The sequence below is a fragment of the Cheilinus undulatus genome, linkage group 20 (assembly GCF_018320785.1).
Source record: "Cheilinus undulatus linkage group 20, ASM1832078v1, whole genome shotgun sequence".
Lineage (NCBI taxonomy): Eukaryota > Metazoa > Chordata > Actinopteri > Labriformes > Labridae > Cheilinus > Cheilinus undulatus.
The window spans coordinates 1,755,076-1,774,883 of NC_054884.1; the positions used below are offsets into that span (position 1 = coordinate 1,755,076).

The 19,808-nt window shown below is 41.8% G+C and overlaps 1 protein-coding gene across 16 annotated transcripts in view; it reads left to right on the plus strand.

Annotated features, from left to right (window-relative positions):
- Positions 1–18,081, plus strand: part of myocd (myocardin) — a 246,061-nt gene extending 227,980 nt beyond the window's left edge. For 6 of the 16 annotated variants that reach the window (XM_041815350.1, XM_041815361.1, XM_041815355.1 and 3 more), the window contains 9 exons: positions 1,061–1,165; positions 1,247–1,557; positions 4,306–4,462; positions 4,542–5,075; positions 5,371–5,868; positions 8,608–8,748; positions 9,105–9,227; positions 12,144–12,201; positions 12,338–18,081. In XM_041815350.1, the coding sequence (XP_041671284.1) occupies positions 1,061–1,165; positions 1,247–1,557; positions 4,306–4,462; positions 4,542–5,075; positions 5,371–5,868; positions 8,608–8,748; positions 9,105–9,227; positions 12,144–12,201; positions 12,338–12,954 (2,544 nt within the window). In that variant the 3' untranslated portion in view covers positions 12,955–18,081. The remainder of the gene's footprint in view (positions 1–1,060; positions 1,166–1,246; positions 1,558–4,305; positions 4,463–4,541; positions 5,076–5,370; positions 5,869–8,607; positions 8,749–9,104; positions 9,228–12,143; positions 12,202–12,337) is intronic. The other 10 variants (XM_041815364.1, XM_041815358.1, XM_041815365.1 and 7 more) reach the window with 6 other exon arrangements.
- Positions 18,082–19,808: the final 1,727 nt, after the last annotated feature.

Consider the following 19,808-nt stretch of genomic DNA (forward strand, 5'->3'; position numbering starts at 1 on the left):
AAGACAAATTAAAAAAGTGATAAATATCAAAAACCTCCTCACCTAAATATGCACACCCCGAGACTAAAACTTTTTCTAATCAGCTTCTGATTTTAGAACAATATTCAGTTTTTTTGGGTTGGTGTCTATCAGCGTAAGCTAGCCATCACTTTTCCCTGCTGGGACACCCTTTGATGAGATATTACAAGCCTCCTGCCCCTCACTCCACACATCAACACATGAATATCTGTACTGTACACACAGAAAGACTTATCTCCTGCAGGAAGGATGTGGCAAAAAGAAAGTACAGTTGAAGCCTAGGGCGAGATAATATCCGCTATTATACAGCTGAAAGTACTCACACAGACTGTCATGCTGTTATTAGTGCAAATGACAGACAGTTTAGTTTTGATTAGGCCTTGCTGAGCCATGAATCCAGGCCCCATGGGCCCCAGCAGGGGATCACTGGTGTAACCTGTCTAGCCTCTGCAAAATGTTCCCTCTTTTGCTTTCAAAATCTGTCAGTTATTGAGGTCATCCAAGGACGCCTCCTTGTCGCCTCCCTGAGGAGGTCTTCCAGGCACGTCTAACTGGAAGGAGACCCCGGGTAGACCCAGAACTCGCTGGAGGAATTACATATCTGATCTGGCCTGAGAATGAAAATTAATTCTTATTTCATTAAGAAAAATAAAAACGTTCCTGTCCAGCAGGAAACAGCGGCTATGTGTTGCTTTGCGAGGCCTTGAATTCTTTCATGTCAGCATCATTAAAAGCTTTGCTGGGAGAACGTTGAGTCTCCTTTGACACCTCTCCTCATCCAAACACGTCTGCCTCTCTCTTCTTTCTTAGCAGGGCGAGCGTTGACCAGTCTCTGCAGAGATGGTTTTTCAGCCCTGCCAGTAGAATTGTCCCTCTCCATACAGGTGTTAAAGTTACTCTGACGTAATCTTTGCAGCAAGTTGTCAACATGTGGTTGTCTTTCGGCTCAGGGATGGACTGAAAGTTAAACCCAGGCTGTTAGAGCTGCTCTGAACAATTCTAATAAGGTGTTCAGTCACTGTGATGTTTTGTTTTTATGCAGGGAGGAACAAGCCAAGACCCTCCTGATCAGAGCCAGGATGAAGGTCAATCTGTAGCCAACAACAACCAGGCCACGCCCCCAATACCTGTCCCTGCTATCGTCAAGGTAAGCCATTTTTAAAACCATATATTTTCTGCTATTTTATATTTATGTAAGGTTGTGTATTCACACCGTCTCCATGAACAGTCCAAGACGTCAGACAAGAACCGGCACAAGAAGCCCAAAGATGTGAAGCCGAAGGTGAAGAAGCTCAAGTACCACCAGTACATTCCTCCGGACCAGAAGGCGGAGAAGTCGCCCCCGCCCATGGACTCGGCCTACGCCCGCCTGCTCCAGCAGCAGCAGCTCTTCCTGCAGCTGCAGATCCTCAGCCAGCAGAAACACGCTCACTCTCACACGCCGTCCCAGCAGCAGCATGTACACAATCAGCACACGCCGGCCCAGCAGAGACAGCCGGCGTTCAGCTACCAGCCCCACCCTCCAAGCCAGACACACAAGTACGTCACATCCATGAATGAAAACTGTTCATTTCTGATTCTTCTTCTAAACACTGCTGTCATCTGACAAATACTGATGCTATAGGGCAAGTCAAGGTGATTTATAGAGCAGCATTCAAAACACAGAGCATATCTACCCTCCTTATTCCTAGCCCCATGATTCTTTGCATGAAATATGGGCACAACTCCTGGTGCTTCATGTCTAAACGGGATTTTGCATAGAAACGAAATGGTAAACATGATTATTAGAGCAATTTGGACATTAGGTGGTATTCACCTTATTTACAGCTTACAATACAAACCGTGTATACATGTGAATCGAAAAATATCTCAACATTTACAAATCTGACCCGAAATCCTATCTAAACAACTGTCGTTCATAGTTAGCCTCTATCGTTAGCCGCTGCACTAGAAGATGGGTGTTTGATGAACCTTCTTTAGCAGCGGGAGTTTCGCCCACATTCAGATTTACAGTAGCGGCCCAAGGAATTAGATGATAGAGGCAAAAACAAGGCATCACAAACATGGCACTGAGCAAAAACATAAATTTCATTATTGAAATGTGTTCAAATATTTGTAAAATTCATTAACAGCAACAAAGCATCACTTGCAATGTAGATTAAGAAAAGGCTGTTTTCATATAATAGATGTCCTTAGCTTCTTCCAGCTTACACAGCAGAAGTTCAATAGTAAAATACTTTGAACAAGAGAATTATTGATAATAGTTAATGCTCTGATGGTTTAAAATAAACTGTTACACACAGAATGTTCATGACCAAAACTGGCAGCATACATAAGTCACAATGAAAAATAATATACTCAAGTATTTTTTCCAAATTCATCTTTAGTTTTTAAATCAAGTTCAAGCCTTATCATAAATATCAAATACTATCAAATAGTCAGTGAGTCAGTACCAGGCTCATATATATATGTGTGTGGGTCAGTACCAGGCTCATATATATGTGTGTGAGTCAGTACCAGGCTCATATATATGTGTGTGAGTCAGTACCAGGCTCATATATATGTGTGTGAGTCAGTACCAGGCTCATATATATGTGTGTGAGTCAGTACCAGGCTCATATATATGTGTGTGAGTCAGTACCAGGCTCATATATATGTGTGTAAGTCAGTGCCAGGCTCATATATATGTGTGTGGGTCAGTACCAGGCTCATATATGTGTGAGAGTCAGTGCCAGGCTCATATATATGTGTGTGAGTCAGTACCAGGCTCATATATATGTGTGTGAGTCAGTACCAGGCTCATATATATGTGTGTGAGTCAGTACCAGGCTCATATATATGTGTGTGAGTCAGTACCAGGCTCATATATATGTGTGTGAGTCAGTACCAGGCTGATATATATGTGTGTAAGTCAGTGCCAGGCTCATATATATGTGTGTGGGTCAGTACCAGGCTCATATATATGTGTGTGGGTCAGTACCAGGCTCATATATATGTGTGTGAGTCAGTACCAGGCTCATATATATGTGTGTGAGTCAGTACCAGGCTGATATATATGTGTGTAAGTCAGTGCCAGGCTCATATATATGTGTGTGGGTCAGTACCAGGCTCATATATATGTGTGTGAGTCAGTACCAGGCTCATATATATGTGTGTGAGTCAGTACCAGGCTCATATATATGTGTGTGGGTCAGTACCAGGCTCATATATATGTGTGTGAGTCAGTACCAGGCTCATATATATGTGTGTGAGTCAGTACCAGGCTCATATATATGTGTGTGAGTCAGTGCCAGGCTCATATATATGTGTGTGAGTCAGTACCAGGCTCATATATATGTGTGTGAGTCAGTACCAGGCTCATATATATGTGTGTGAGTCAGTACCAGGCTCATATATATGTGTGTGAGTCAGTGCCAGGCTCATATATATGTGTGTGAGTCAGTACCAGGCTGATATATATGTGTGTGAGTCAGTGCCAGGCTCATATATATGTGTGTGAGTCAGTACCAGGCTCATAAGTACGTGTGTGAGTCAGTACCAGGCTCATATATATGTGTGTGAGTCAGTACCAGGCTCATATATATGTGTGTGAGTCAGTACCAGGCTCATATATATGTGTGTGAGTCAGTAACAGGCTCATAAGTGTTTGTGTGTAAGTACCAGGCTCATATATATGTGTGTGAGTCAGTACCAGGCTCATATATATGTGTGTGAGTCAGTGCCAGGCTCATATATATGTGTGTGAGTCAGTGCCAGGCTCATAAGTATGTGTGTGAGTCAGTACCAGGCTCATATATATGTGTGTGAGTCAGTACCAGGCTCATATATATGTGTGTGAGTCAGTACCAGGCTTATACATATGTGTGTGAGTCAGTACCAGGCTCATATATATGTGTGTGAGTCAGTACCAGGCTCATATATATGTGTGTGAGTCAGTACCAGGCTCATATATATGTGTGTGAGTCAGTACCAGGCTCATATATATGTGTGTGAGTCAGTACCAGGCTCATATATATGTGTGTGAGTCAGTACCAGGCTCATATATATGTGTGTAAGTCAGTGCCAGGCTCATATATATGTGTGTGAGTCAGTACCAGGCTCATATATATGTGTGTGAGTCAGTGCCAGGCTCATATATATGTGTGTGAGTCAGTAACAGGCTCTTTATATATGTGTGTGTCAGTACCAGGCTCACATATATGTGTGTGTAAGTAACAGGCTCATATATAGGGGTGTGTGTGTGTGTGTGTGTGTGTGTGTGTAACTGCTGTCATTTCCTTGTTGTAGAGGCGTCACTGAGCAGCTCTCGGCCTGCAGCTCCAGCGGTCCATCGAGCCAAACAAACAGTACTTCGTCCTCACCGGTGAAAAACTCATATCCAAGCCAGAGCACCATCTCAGCGGTCAAACCCGGGCCTCTACCGGCTAATCTGGACGACTTAAAGGTACGAGGATGGAAGTTAAGGTAGGATTCTGTTAAACCAACAGTACTCAAACATCTCTCTTTGCTTTTATCTATGGCAGGTATCTGAGCTCAGGCAGCACCTGCGTATCCGTGGCATGCCCGTCTCTGGCACAAAGACCGCCCTCATTGAGCGCCTCAGACCCTTTAAGGACTCCAACGCCAGCTCCTCCCCCTCTGCTTCCTCTGACATCACAACAGTGACCTTCCCCGTCACCCCCACAGGCTCCCTGTCCTCCTACCAGTCCCCGTCCTCCTCCGGCGCTCTCTCCCAGGGCGGTTACTACCCTTACCCCAGCACCTCCTCCACCCCTCCCATTTCCCCCGCCTCCTCCGAGCTCTCCCTCAGTGGCTCGCTCCCCGACAGTTTCAGCGACGTGCCCATGTCCTCGCCAACGCAGTTCAACCTGCAGCCGTCGCCCGCCCAGCTCGGCATGGAGGACGGCCTGGGGGGAGGCGGTCTGAGCGGGGGAGCACAGAGGGTGGGGGAGGGTGGAGGGATGGACGGGGTGGAGGCAGAGAAGGATAAGATGCTGGTGGAGAAGCAGAAGGTGATCGAGGAGCTGACGTGGAAGCTGCATCAGGAGCAGAGACAGGTGAGTAGGCCTCTGTGAGGATGGCTAAAGATCCTTTAAAGGTTTAATGAGCAACAACCTGTGGGGAAAAACACCAAAAGATGCAGTTTTCCTATTATAATAGACCAGCATTAATCATGAATCATTAGTGTAATAGTGTAGATGAGTGTAAAGGTTGCAGTATCAATATTTGGTATGAAATTAATTCTTTGTTTATAAAAATCTAAAAGGAAGTAAACTTCATTTAAAGGGACATTACACCAGACTGATATTTTGATACAGAGATACATATCTCTTGATCTTTGTTGTTTTTTAGGTGGAAGAGTTGAAGATGCAGCTTCACAAGAGAAAACGCTGCTATGGAGCAGGTCAGGACCCCGTCCCTCCTCCACCTCACGCCCCCCTCCACCACCAGCAGACCCCATCAATGATGGGCCAGCACTTCTTTGGTGTGACCATCAAACAGGAGCCCATGTCTCTGTCCTCCAGCTGTCCTCTGTCCTCCCCTAAGCAGCTCAAGAGCTCACCTGGGAGCTGCATGGAGGAGATGGGACACTGCAGCGCCCCCCTCCCTAGTATGGGGGGCCCCAGTGGGCCACAATGTATGGACACCAACCAGACCGCCGGCAGCCCCTCCACCATGTCAGCCTTCCTCAGTCCACAGTGCTCTCCACAGGACTCCCCCATTGGGAAGCCTTCAGGAAGCCCCCAGCCTTCCTCTCCTAATAACCCCTACATGCTAACACCTCCACTGGGGCGGGACGGCTGCCATCACCCCCACCCCCAGGGAAACAACAGAATACACAGTATGCAGGTAAAAAGTCTGTCAGGACAAGATATTCTTACATTTTAGTGAATGTGGTGGAAAACAAGGAGCTAAAGCCTAATAATTTCATAGTTATAAACCTAAATGTGATCTGAACCGGTGTTCTAGTAGTGAGAAAGGTTCGCAGTGCTTTCAGTGTCTGTAACTGAAGTTTGGGCCTTTACCTAGCCCAGTTAAGGCCTCAGTATATCATTCTAATAACAGCAGGGTAGTTCTAGTGTCTAAACCTAGCCTGGTAGGTCCTACCCATGTGGACTAACCCTACAATGCAGGCTAAACATGACCATCCAGGCTAAGCACAACCATCCAGGCTAAACATGGCCATCCAGGCTAAACACAACCATCCAGGCTAAACATGGCCATCCAGGCAAAACATAACCATCCAGGCTAAACACAACCATCCAGGCAAAACATAACCATCCAGGCTAAACACAACCATCCAGGCTAAACATGGCCATCCAGGCTAAACACAACCATCCAGGCTAAACATGGCCATCCAGGCTAAACATAACCATCCAGGCTAAACACAACCATCCAGGCTAAACACAACCATCCAGGCTAAACACAACCATCAAGGCTAAAAATAATTATTCAGGCTAAACATAACCATCCAGGCTAAATATAACCATCCAGGCTAAAAATAATTATCCAGGCTAAACATAACCATCGAGGCTAAAAAAAACCATCCAGGCTAAACACAACCATGCTGGCTAAACACAACCATCAAGGCTAAAAATAATTATCCAGGCTAAACATAACCATCCAGGCTAAATATAACCATCCAGGCTAAAAATAATTATCCAGGCTAAACATAACCATCCAGGCTAAAAAAACCATCCAGGCTAAACACAACCATGCTGGCTAAACATAACTATCCAGGCTAAAAATAACCATCCAGGCTAAAAATAATCATCCAGGCTAAAAATAACCATTCAGGCTAAACATAACCATCCAGGCTAAACATAACCATCCAGGCTAAACATAACCATCCAGGCTAAAAATAATCATCCAGGCTAAAAATAACCATTCAGGCTAAACATAACCATCCAGGCTAAACATAACCATCCAGGCTAAACATAACCATCCAGGCTAAACATAACTAAGCTGGCTTAAAATAACCATTCAGGCTAAACATAACCATGCTGGCTAAAAATAACCATGGATGCTAAACACAACCATGCTGGCAAAACATAACCATCCAGGCTAAACATAACCATCCAGGCTAAATATAACCATCCAGGCTAAACATAACCATCCAGGCTAAACACAACCATCCAGGCTAAACATAACCATCCAGGCTAAACACAACCATCCAGGCTAAACACAACCATCCAGGCTAAAAAAAACATCAAGGCTAAACATGACCATCCAGGCTGAACATAACCATCCAGGCTAAAAATAACCATCCAGGCTAAACATGACCATCCAGGCTAAACATAACCATCCAGGCTAAATATAACCATCCAGGCTAAAAATAATTATCCAGGCTAAACACAACCATCCAGGCTAAAAAAAACATCCAGGCTAAACACAACCATGCTGGCTAAACATAACTATCCAGGCTAAACATAACCATCCAGGCTAAACATAACCATCCAGGCTAAACACAACCATCCAGGCTAAACATAACCATCCAGGCTAAATATAACCATCCAGGCTAAAAATAATTATCCAGGCTAAATATAACCATCCAGGCTAAAAAAAAACATCCAGGCTAAACATAACCATCCAGGCTAAACATAACCATCCAGGCTAAACATAACCATCCAGGCTAAACACAACCATCAAGGCTAAACATAACTATGCTGGCTTAAAATAACCATTCAGGCTAAACATTACCGTGCTGGCTAAAAATAACCATGCACGCTAAACACAACCATGCTGGCAAAACATAACCATCCAGGCTAAAAATAACCATCCAGGCTAAAAATAACCATCCAGGCTAAACATGACCATCCAGGGTAAACATAACCATCCAGGCTAAAAATAACCATGCAGGCTAAACATAATCATGCTGGCTAAACATGACCATGCTGGCTAAAAATAACCATCCAGGCTAAAACTAACCATCCAGGCTAAACACAACCATGCTGGCTAAACATGACCATGCTGGCTCAACATGTCCATGCAGGCTAAACACAACCATGCACGCTAAACATAACCATAGTGGCTAAACATAACCATGCAGGCTAAAAATAACCATGCTGGCTAAACATGATCATGCTGGCTAAACACAACCATGCTGGCTAAAAATAACCATGCTGGCTAAACATGACCACGCAGGCTAAACATGACCATGCTGGTTAAAAATAACCATGCTGGCTAAACATGACCATGCAGGCTAAAAATAAACATGCTGGCTAAACATGACCATGCAGGCTAAAAATAATCATGCCGGCTAAAAATAACCATGCTGGCTAAACATAACCATGCAGGCTAAAAATAAACATGCTGGCTAAACATGACCATGCGGGCTAAACACAACCATGCACGCTTAACATAACCATACTGGATAAACATAAGCATAAGGGTTAAACCTTATGATGAAGGCAGCAGCCCCCTCATCTTTACCTAAGGAAAAATGAGTACCTTTAGTACCTGTACAGTTTAGCATAAACCAGTTAAGTAGATATGCTTTCTAACAAGAACCCCTTGGTTAGGATTGAAAACATCATACTAAATTTCTGTACCGTAGTATTCTTACAGATGTCTTGTTGAATACTACAGATGCAGCAGAAGAATGGTGGCCAGCCTGGGAATTGTTCTTATCCTTCAGACCAAAGGGGCCTTCAGGGAGTTTTTCCAAACTCTACAGACTGTGGACATGACGGTCCAGCAAAGACAGAGAACCACAGCATACAACCAAAGGTGAACATTTGATCATCATTCACAGCCTCTGCAGTGTGGTGTCAGTGTCATGTATTCATCACCTCACGTTCACCTAACTGTTTTTCTCTTTTCCATTAATTTGTGTTCTGTCTCTGACACGGTATGATTGTCTTTGTTGAGGTTCATCTGTTTCCATCACAAACTCCTTCTCATGTTGGTGACTTCTCCTGTACGAGAACACAACGCCAACCTTTATTTTAAATTTGATGTATAAAATCCTGAGATGGTCTAATCACAGGGGCCTGAATACTAGTTCTTTCCTCTGCAATCATTCATATTTTAAACCCCCCTTTGTAATTGGTGAGCTAACGTCACTCTTCGCCTGTCTCATGTAGATGTCAGTATTGCCGTCTCCTCGGCATGCTGGTCTAAAGAGCCAGGTGTCCCCCCCTGCCTTCAGTAGCTCAGAGTCAGATGACTTAAGACAGCCCCCATGCTATGAGGATGCAGTCAAGCAGGTAAACTCAAATTTACTCTAAATTTGGTAGAATATGGCTGGCCGAGGATTTTATTTTACTATCGGCGTTGCTCTGATTTCACCTCTCCTCATCCTGTCTCTTGTTTTTGTCTCATCATGTGTTTCGCACCTCTCTAACTCACCCATCCGCTTGGTTCACCGCACTAACTTTCCACCTCTGATGAGTCTGAGGCTGACCCATGATGAAATGGTACAAACTATTTTGAAGGCAGATCTTACTTTTACAGAATGAGTTTGAGTGTTTTAGTCAGGAAATTACAGGGAAGAAATAAAGGTATATCTGTCACCTCTCTAAAGATTTAATGCATTTTTTAAAGCCTGGTTTTAAAGCCTTGTGTTTAATCTAAGCCATAGTTAGGCTGACCTACATCATTATAAGAACTACATGACTGTGTGTGGGTCTGACTGCTGCAGTACTCCACCCAAACACCTGCAGCTTCATCTGAGTGTTTAACATTGGAGATAGAGCTGATAGATATTGATCCTTAGTTGATTTTACTGCAATTACTGCAAAGAAGAAAAGAATGGAAACCTCAGAGAAAATGAATGAACAGCAGTGAGGCAGAGGACGGGGGGGGGGTTTATGCACTTGTTCGTAGATGACGTCTGACTCTGGCAAGATTTCACAAATTCTATCTTTGTCTGCAGCCATTTATCTTTCACTATTGTTATTGATGATGAGCAGGATGACCAATTATTTGAAGTAAATATGGAGAACAGATAAATCAGGAACATTTCTGGTTTTTAATCAACTGATTAAACAAATGATAGTTCACATTTCTAAGGTCAGGTTTGTCATATTTTTTAAGTTTAAGAAAATATTTGATAAGTTCCTAGCTACAGTTTGGCTACAGCTAACAATAGTAGTCAAAATCTTAGTCTAACTCAGAGTCTCCATTGCTAACATATTAAGTAAAAACTGCAGTCCTTTGAGTGTCCACTAGAGGTTGTCTCCTGCAGTGAGTCAGTCCCCATAGGGCACCATGTGGAAATGTCCAACTTTAGAGTAGGACTAAACATGCTTACGGCCTGGAAGAGACACTAGCTCTGCTGTTAAATGCATGTTTGATTCGTGACCAGACATGATAGCTGTCAACAGCTTACATGTTTGCAGTGGTACTCAGTGCAAAAGGATAAAAAGTTAAACATTTCAAAATTCACTTGGAATCATTGCATTTTATGTCTTGGGTAAATTGAAAATAAATATTTATTTTTTAAAGTGATAAATCTTGTCTTGTCTCTAAACATGACCATGAGGATAAGAGTCCTGTCACACCCCTACTTATTATATATATTTCCACTGAGCGGTCCGGCTCAGTTCAGTGCAGCACGGCACGCATTATTTTTGCATTTCCATAGAGCAAAAGTTGGAAAGGGTCCCAAAAAGCCAACTTGTACCGTCCCACTGTTAAGCATCCTTCCGTAGGGGTAGCACTCTTACCTATCCGTACCAAAAAGGTAGAGCTACACACAATAATACAGGGTTGTACTGACGTCACCTCAGCACGCGACTCAGCTGCTCACCTCGGGGCTGCAAAACACAGCAGTCTGCTTTGTGAGGAACAGGTGAAAACAGGAGAAAAACAGACTAATATCTGCTTAAATCGGAAATATTCTGACTTGATGGAGATCCAAAATTTCTCTGTTTCCCAGTAAATGGACTTGAGCTTGTAAAGTCCTTTTCTATTCATCTGACTACTCAAAGCGCTTTTACACTGCAGGTCACACGACACATTCACTCCTCATTCACACACTGATAGCGGAGGTTGCTATGGAGATTTAACCATCAGTATTAGATAATCCCATCCAAACATCCATACACATTTACACTCCACTGATGAAGCAGTGGGAGCAAACTGGGGCTAAGGGTCTTGTCCATTAACGTGACTGTAGGAGCTGGGTCACACAGGTACTTTATACATATTTGTATATCACTTTACTTAAAGTGGGTTAAAATACTGCTGATTCAGATTATTATGAAAGTCATTATTATGAAAGTCTACTAATACATTCATGTTCTATTAAGGTATCCATCCAGCTCCTCTAAATCAGTGCATCTGTAGTTATATTTAAGTTGTTAAATATAATAAAATGCTGTTTTGCTTTAATCACATATTTTGTTTGTCATAAATACTCTAAGATTCTGAGTTGTAGTTGGAGCTTTTACCTGAGTTTGGGCACTAACATTATTGTTTGATACTTGAATAAACTTTAAAAGGTTTATCAGACAAAAACTCACCTTTGTTGCAGTTTTGTTTATCTATACCAACTCAAATTCTGAATTTTCACTCAAAGATTTTCATGTTTGCTGCAAACCAGTAAACAACTGGTCCAGCCTCAGGACCCACCAGTTTGTCTCACAATGGATCGCGACCCAAGTTTGCAAAAAATCTTCAACAACATGTTTAGTTGATTGAGTATATTTCAGTTTGGAGCATGATTGGACCAGAACAACATTTATTAAAAAAAAAAAAAAAAAAAAAAAAAAAGGACAAAACTGACAAATTTTACACCCTCTTCCCATCATTTGTGTCAATTGTTGCCAATTTTCCAGAAAACTTGTGAAATTACTTCATTATCATGGGAAAGTAGCCATTTATTGCATGAAGAGGAGATACATTAGTTTAAATACTGATCAAACATTTAAATTTACCCACTTTCACCATAAACTGGGTAAAATAAAATGCATGTCCAATGAGGACTTCAGGGCCTTTGCCACCAAAAGAAGCTAAAGGTGATCTGTCTCCAAAATAAGCTTGTATCCAGTCTCTACACTGCACCTCTTTGTGGACTGCCTGAAAGCTTGAATATTTTACAGACCAACCCTTTAATTCAAACTCATAGATGTTGACTACTCTGTCTTAAAATTGACCCGTTGTTTTTGTGTCTGTTGCAGCAGCTGACCAGAAGTCAGCAGATGGACGAGCTGTTGGATGTGCTCATCGAGAGTGGAGGTAAGGACAGATCCTTGAACATATTTAACAGATTTCAGGCGCAGTCTTTTGTGGGATTACTGTCACATCTATGATCTGGGTCTACAGTAAACCCGAGCGCTCTGTGACCCTCCCTCCTCTCCTCTTTCTCTTTAAGAGATGCCCGCTAACGCCCGAGAAGAGAGGGAGCGATCCTCTGTAACCAAAGTTGTGCCTCACATTAATGTGTCCCCAGGGTGCCCCGGCCACCTTATCCCGAGGTTCCACCGCCACTACGAACACCTGAGTCCCTCCCAGCTGCCGTATGACAACGCAGCCAATCACATCGCAGAGAGCCATCTAGAGACTCTGCTGGGGAGTCCGATCGCTCGGGGAGGGGAGGTGGCGCTTCTAAAAATGGCTACGGAGGACGGAGGGCAGGAAGACGAAGGGAACAGAGACAGCGAAGGCTACAGCAGCCCCCACAACCACCACCGCCACCTGCACCACCCGCAACAGGACAAACTGATGACCAACAGAGAGCTGATGGATACGCCTCTGTCCCCCATCGGCACCAAGGTGTCCTCCGTCCCCGAGGTGCAGGGCATGGTCAGCATGACGTTCAGCGAGACGTCGTGGGAAACGATGGAGTGGTTGGACCTGACTCCGCCCAGCTCGGCAACGGCCTTCAGCGTGGCTCCGCCCACTGGGCCGAGCATCTTTAACACAGAGTTCCTGGATGTGACAGACATTAACCTGAACTCTGCCATGGACCTGCACCTGGAGCACTGGTGAACATGGTGCCGACAAAGCATGCTATCCAAGCTAGCATCATTCTAACCGAATACAAGACACCAGCCTGCACGGAGCTGAACGGACCGCTACACCAGCCACAACCAAACCAAAGAACTAAACGTGCCTTAACAGCTTCAGCCCAAACACCAGAGTCTGCCTTTAGTCACCAAACAGAGAGAGGACTGTTAGCCTGCAGCAAAGACTGTCTGCAGTCTGCAGGACTTTAGAAACACATTTACTTCTGCCTCCACTTTACTGAGAGATTCTCCTGAGATTACAGAGCCTCCAAAGTTCAGCACATGAAGGGAAACAGTCATTCATCATAAAGAACATTTTAGTTTCTACTAAAAACTTCTGCAAACTTCTGAGGAAAATTATTCAGTCCAGACGATTCTCTGTGATAGCTCAGAAAAATTTCAAGGTTTTGAGAAAATGTTTAACTTCTTGAAACATTTTTTTATGAGATATCACAAAACTTTTGCACGATACCTAGAATTTAGCCAAGATTTGCGGGACCCAGAAATGGTTTTCCAAGATCCTGAGCAACATTTGCCAGAGAAACTTTTGCATGATCTCAGGAACATTTTCGAAGAAGGTTTAGAGATCCAAGACACTATACAAGATCCAGAAACCTTTAATGAAGACCCTAGAACGGGTTTGTAGATCCTGAGAACTTCACGCTCTTGAGATGATCTTTTATCTAGAGATAAACGTTTTAATTTTAGGAGAACATTAGAACATTTGTGAGATCCTTAACAAAGTCCTGGCAAACATTTTCAAACCCAGAGAGGCTTTTGCATCATCCTAAGAAACTTAACAGAGGCATTAAGAAACCCGTAAAAGATCTTGACAACTTCTAGAGAAACTTTTCTTATCCTTACTATTTTCTCAAGACCCTGAAAATTTTGCAAACTTTAGAGAAACTTCTGAAATAATCTGAGAAACTTCTGCAAGATCTGGAGTTCCTTTGGCTGATACTTTTTGCATGATCCTGCAAAACTACTTTTTGTAAGATCTGTTCAAGGTCTTCAAAATGATTTTCAGATCTTTTGAGACTCTTGAATCTTGTGCCAAATCGTGATCTTTGAATAACTTTTGAAAGCTGTAGAGAAACTTCAAAGCAAGTCTTGAAACTTTTCTGAAGTCATGATCAACTTTAGCAAGATCTCAAGGATTTTGACATTAACCTTTGCAAAATTCCCTGAAACTTCGGCCTGATTCTCACAAAATGTCAAGAGATCCTGTGAAACCTTTTAGAGAATTTTGTAAGATGCTAACAAACTTTGGCAAGATCACAAGAAATTTTAGTGACATCTATAGAACATTTTGAAATATCTTGAGTAACTCCACTTTGCAGAATCCCTAAGATCAGGGATTTTCAAACTTTTTTTTTTTGCCCAAGGCACACCTGAGATCATGCCGAAATCTTCAGGCACACCATCTTCATATCCATGCAAAATGACCCCTTTAAATTTTCTTAGAGTAAATTTAGTTGATGTATAGTTGGAGCTAGAATGTGTGGTTGCTCAAATCTCCAACACTCTACCATTTAGGAACAACTGAATGGCACAAATACATGCTAAAATATATATTTTTGCATCAAAGTTCTTATTTAAATCTACTATAGCAAATCCAAAATTTTTGTACCTGTTTTTAGTCATTTTACACCAAATTATTAGAAAAAGTAAGAAAACAGTAATACTACAGAAAATGTTATTTTTCGAAGAGGTTGTGCAATTTCTTCATACTTGTATAGTTAATGTAAACATGCATGGTTGTACAAATTCCCAAGGCACACCTGAAATTGCCTCAAGGGTCACCAGTGTGCCTCGCCACACCGTTTGAGAACCACTGCCTTAGATAATTGTCACTGTCAGATTTAAGGAGGCAAACAGTCTGGTCCAGACTACAGAACATCCAAACTGCTCACTTGATTAAAAACTTATTGAGGAAACTTCTCACACATTCTCAAAGTCTGACTAAACTTTATCAGGAAGGAGTCACGTTTTTTTTCCCATCGTGCTCCTTTGGAGGCTCCGTTCTGTATCGTACTGATCTGAATCTAAGGAAAAGGTGCTTTTTCAGACCAGCTTTGTCTTTTTGGACAAGAATGTCAAACTGCCAGCAAGTATCTCTGCAGACCTGTGAAGGTTCATTAATGATGTACAACCCGATGACGTGCTTTATTCAACACTTTATGCATTATCAGTGTTACACCACGTAGACTTGAAGACACATGTTGACAATCATTGTACATTTTCTGCGTTTGTATTACTGGAAAATAACAGATGGACATACAAAGTGAATTGGATGCTTCCACACAGCCATGTTGTAAATATCCGGACTATTCGTACTGACAGAGATGAGTTGACGTCTGCATATTTTGTCAGCGGCGTGGGAGAACACTGACCACAAATCAAGTGTAATATGTAATCAGATTATTATCCATGTAAATATGACAGCAAAGATCTCACTGAGCACCTCGACATAAAGACACGTATTTCACTGTTTGCTTGAGCGTAGAGACTGCGTAGAGACTGCGTAGAAATGTTTGTCATGCTTTTGAAGGACTTTTCACTGTTTTTATCCACAGAATCAGGTTTTATTTAAAAAAAAAAAAAAAAAACAACCTTTGGTCTTATTGGTTTTAATCACCCGGAAAATATTTCCAACATGTTTTTATCCCAGCTTCCCTGTTGAAATGTACAATTATTCTGATGATATAATGCTGCCTTCAAATGGAACTATATAAGTCGTCAGGTTGTGTCGTTTATCCTCAGAGCAGGGGCGCAGCACCGGGGGGGGGGTTCTGATTACCCGGGCCCACAGTAGGGAGGGGGCCATTGAATGAAAAGAGGATTTGAATTTATTTTTCTTAGTAATTAGTGTCATTATTGAATCAAAAGTGAATGAATAAGTTGGTCCACAGATTGAAATTTGTATTAAAAATGTCCAAATGGTGTTGTCCAGTGCTGTGAAATAATGGAGGTAAATCCAGTTTAACCACAGTAAAAATGATGGTTCAAAAATACATTAAAATGCATATGTATTTGTAAAAATTAAGCAACATTTGTTGCATGGCAAGCTGGTTAAAGGGGGGCCTTGTGTGATATTCTTTCTGGGGGCCCAAAATCCTGAGCTACACCCCTGCTCAGACTGGACTTTTGGTTTGGAATGAATCTTTAGTTTTCCCTTTTTTTTTGAGGAAAGTAGGACCTCATAAGTTAAAACATCAGCCTTGTCTTTTAACAGGGACTTATTGGAAAATTTTCTTTCCAGAATCCATCAAAAATTCCCTAAAATTTCAAAGAAATTACAAGGGATGCATGATAACCGATATGCCAGTAGTTATAGATTAATTTAAGCAGATATCAAAACCAATATTTAAATATGTTCTTCAGACTTAAATCTTCAGTCCATTGAACTCTTTAAGGTTAAAGGATGAACAAAGAAACAAACTTTAATCTCTCAAACAGACTTTAGAGAATGAAGATAAATAAAGAAAAAGACCTGAACTGACCTAGGTCTGTGTTTCCACTTAAATCTCCACTAACTTATATTTATGGCCAGAATATTCAGTCCATGTACGCAGAAATTTACAGCCAAAATATCAGATGTAAATATTGGCTGAAAATTTAATAACTGCCGGTACTGATATCAGGCCGTTAACGTCATCCATCCCTAGAAATTACCTTAAATTCTGTGAAAATAAAGTTTCTCATAAAAAAGTAGCCCAAAATTTACTTGAAAAATCCCAAAATGTTTTAGTAAAACTTTATCATAAAGCCTGGATATTCCAATAAAAAAAAATCCCATTTAAATTTTGGAAAATCCCAAAACTACAAAGCTAATCTACAATAAAACGTCCATTACCCTCCCCATATTCCATGAAGATGACAGAAACATCCACACGCCCAAAAAAAATCCCTTAAATCTCCATTGAAATTCCTGAAAATGTGTAAAGAACACCCCTACCCAATTCCCAATTTCAATTTCTTCAAAATGCAAAAATTCATCTCCCAAATTTCCAAAGAAGGGCCTGAAAAAATTCCTGAGAGATTTTGCCAAACATCCAAAATAACTTCAATGAAAAAGTCAAAAATTTCTTCAAAACTTCCAGTGAAACTCAACAGTCGTATTTGAAGGCGCCATTATAACCTAGAGCTCCCCAGCATCAGCTCTTCTTTTATATTTGACCAATTTATGACACTCTTTGTCTCAAAATGTACTTTTAAAAAAAATCTAGGCCAATCCGTACTATTTATTTTTTGTTTTTTTAATGTATTCTTTATCATGTATTTATACTGACATTCCTTTCTTATAGATCGGGTTTTTGGAGTTTCTAGAAGCATAGCGCCGTTTAGACCACGGATATTTACTAGTTAATCAGGTCTTTTCTCAAAAATGTGATAAAAAGTGAAGGAACCACTTTGATAAGCCATGTTTTCTTATGTCACTGATCATATGAAGTGGAAACGACCATTTTAAGCACTTGTGAATAGGAAATGTAATATATTCAGATCTCTACTGTGAATACTGCATATCAGCACAGCGCTAGCCTACCAAAACCAGCCTTTACATGCAGTAGATCCACTAATGGAAGAATATCAGACTCCAAACAAGCTGAAGGTGTCAGGTTTGCTCAGTTTCATTCTTCTTCACACTTTTGAATACCAAAGAAAAGACGTTTGACAGCACTGATGTTCTTCCAGTCACGGTACGGTTCATTTTGCAGTCATTCTTCCTGATCACATTGGACAGAAGCTTCCATGTTGCTTGGCCACTGACTTGCTTTATTTTGTAAAAACAGAGTCTTCCTGTTTCTGTGTATTCTACAGAAAGACGAGCAATAAACGTATCACAGCAAAGATCACGTCTGCAGTCTGATTAGTGGGCGACCCAGGAAGTTTGAGGGGTAATACAAAGGGGACCTGCTGTGATGGGACACCAACGTACACACATTTTTATACAGTTTTAATAAAGTCAAATTCATATTAACGTCATTATTTTCACCACTATTAGACGTGTCAGAGTAGCCAATTAATCTAGTTTAGAGGGCACCAAAGATAATTCAAGTTTGTCCGTGTGTAGAGGAGAAACTTTCAGTTTAACACTGTTCCACATTATCATACACAACAGAGTTCAAAACATTTTATAGGTTGTAAAGAACTGAAAATGTTCATTTGTTGAATCTGCAGCATTAGGAGGTCATATCTACTGAAATCAAAGCTATTTCAATCAAAATTCTTCATCCATTGAACTTGTGAGTTTTTGGAGAGTTTCTGCTCTAATTTCTTTGCAGGATGTCAGAATATCCTCCCAGAGCTGCTGTTTTGATGTGAACTGCCTCCCACCCTCATAGATCTTAACTTGAGGATGCTCAAAAGATTCTCAACAGGGTTAAAGGTCAGGGGAGGATGGGGGCCACACCATAAGTTTCTCTCCTTTTATGCCCATAGCAGCCAATGACACAGAGGGATTCTTTGCAGCATGAGATGGTTCATTGTCATGCATGAAGATAATTTTGCTACAGAAGGCACTGTTCTTCTTTTTGTACCTTGCAAGAAAGTGGTCAGTCAGAAACTATATACTTTTCTGAGGTCATTTTCACACCTTCAGGGACCCTAAAGGGGCCTACCAGCTCTCTCCTCATGATTCTGGCCTAAAACATGACTCCGCCCCCTCCTTGCTGGCGTCACAGCCTTGTTGGGACATGGTGGCCATCCACCAACCATCCACTACTCCTCCATCTGGACCATCCAGGGTTGCACGGCACTCATCAGTAACAAGACTGTTTGAAAATGAGTCTTCATGTATTTCTGGGCCCACTGCAACCGTTTCTGCTTGTGAGCATTGGTTAGGGGGGGCTGAATAGTAGGTTTATACACGACTGCAAGCCTCTGGAGGATCCTACACCTTGAGGTTGGTGGGACTCCAGAGGCACCAGCAGCTTCAAATACCTGTTTGCTGCTTTGTAATGACATTTTAGCAGCTGCTCTCTTAATCCCATGAATTAGTCTGTCAGAAACCTTCCTCATTATGCCTTTATCTGCAGGAACCCGTCTGTGCTCTGAATCAGACACTAATTTCTTCACAGTATGATGGTCACGCTGAAGTTTTCCTGAAATATCTCATGTTTTCATTCCTTGTCCAAGACATTGCTCTATTTGAGGCTTCTCAGCAGCAGAGATCCTTTTTCTTTCCCATATTGCTGAAACCTGTGGCCTGCTTGATAATGTGGAACGTCCTTCTTAAGTAGTTTTCCTTTGATTGGGCTCACCTGGCAAACTAATGACCACAGGTGTCTGAGATTGATTTCAGTGATCCAAAGAGCCCTGAGACACAAAACCAACTGAAAAACAAACAACTGAATGTTTATGACACTAAGATCTAATTTGCATAATAATTTGGAACACCAAGAGAACACCAGGAAGGGATCCAAAAGGTCACTTTAGCCTCATTTTTCCAACATTACTTCATCAGGAGGGGCGGCTGCCCCCCTGCCCCCCCTCTGAGTCCACCAGTGAGTCTGATTTTAATTCAAGAACCACACAATGACAGCCATTTAATCTTTTCCACGGGAACTTTATTTGTAACCCTTGATAAAGATACAATATAATATTCATCGCCCTTAATATTATCTTATAATCTAATATGAACATTCTAGTAAATTGCAATTTTTACAACATGTACCCTGGAGATTCGTGTTCACCAGCGGTAAGTTAGCTTCTTGTTTCCCACGAGTGAAGAACGGATGTGGAGACCGCCGTGTCCTCAGCGTGTTTGCACCGTTACAGAAATGTAAAGAACAGAACAGACACGGTTCTCTCTATTTACACAGAATTCAGAGAAGC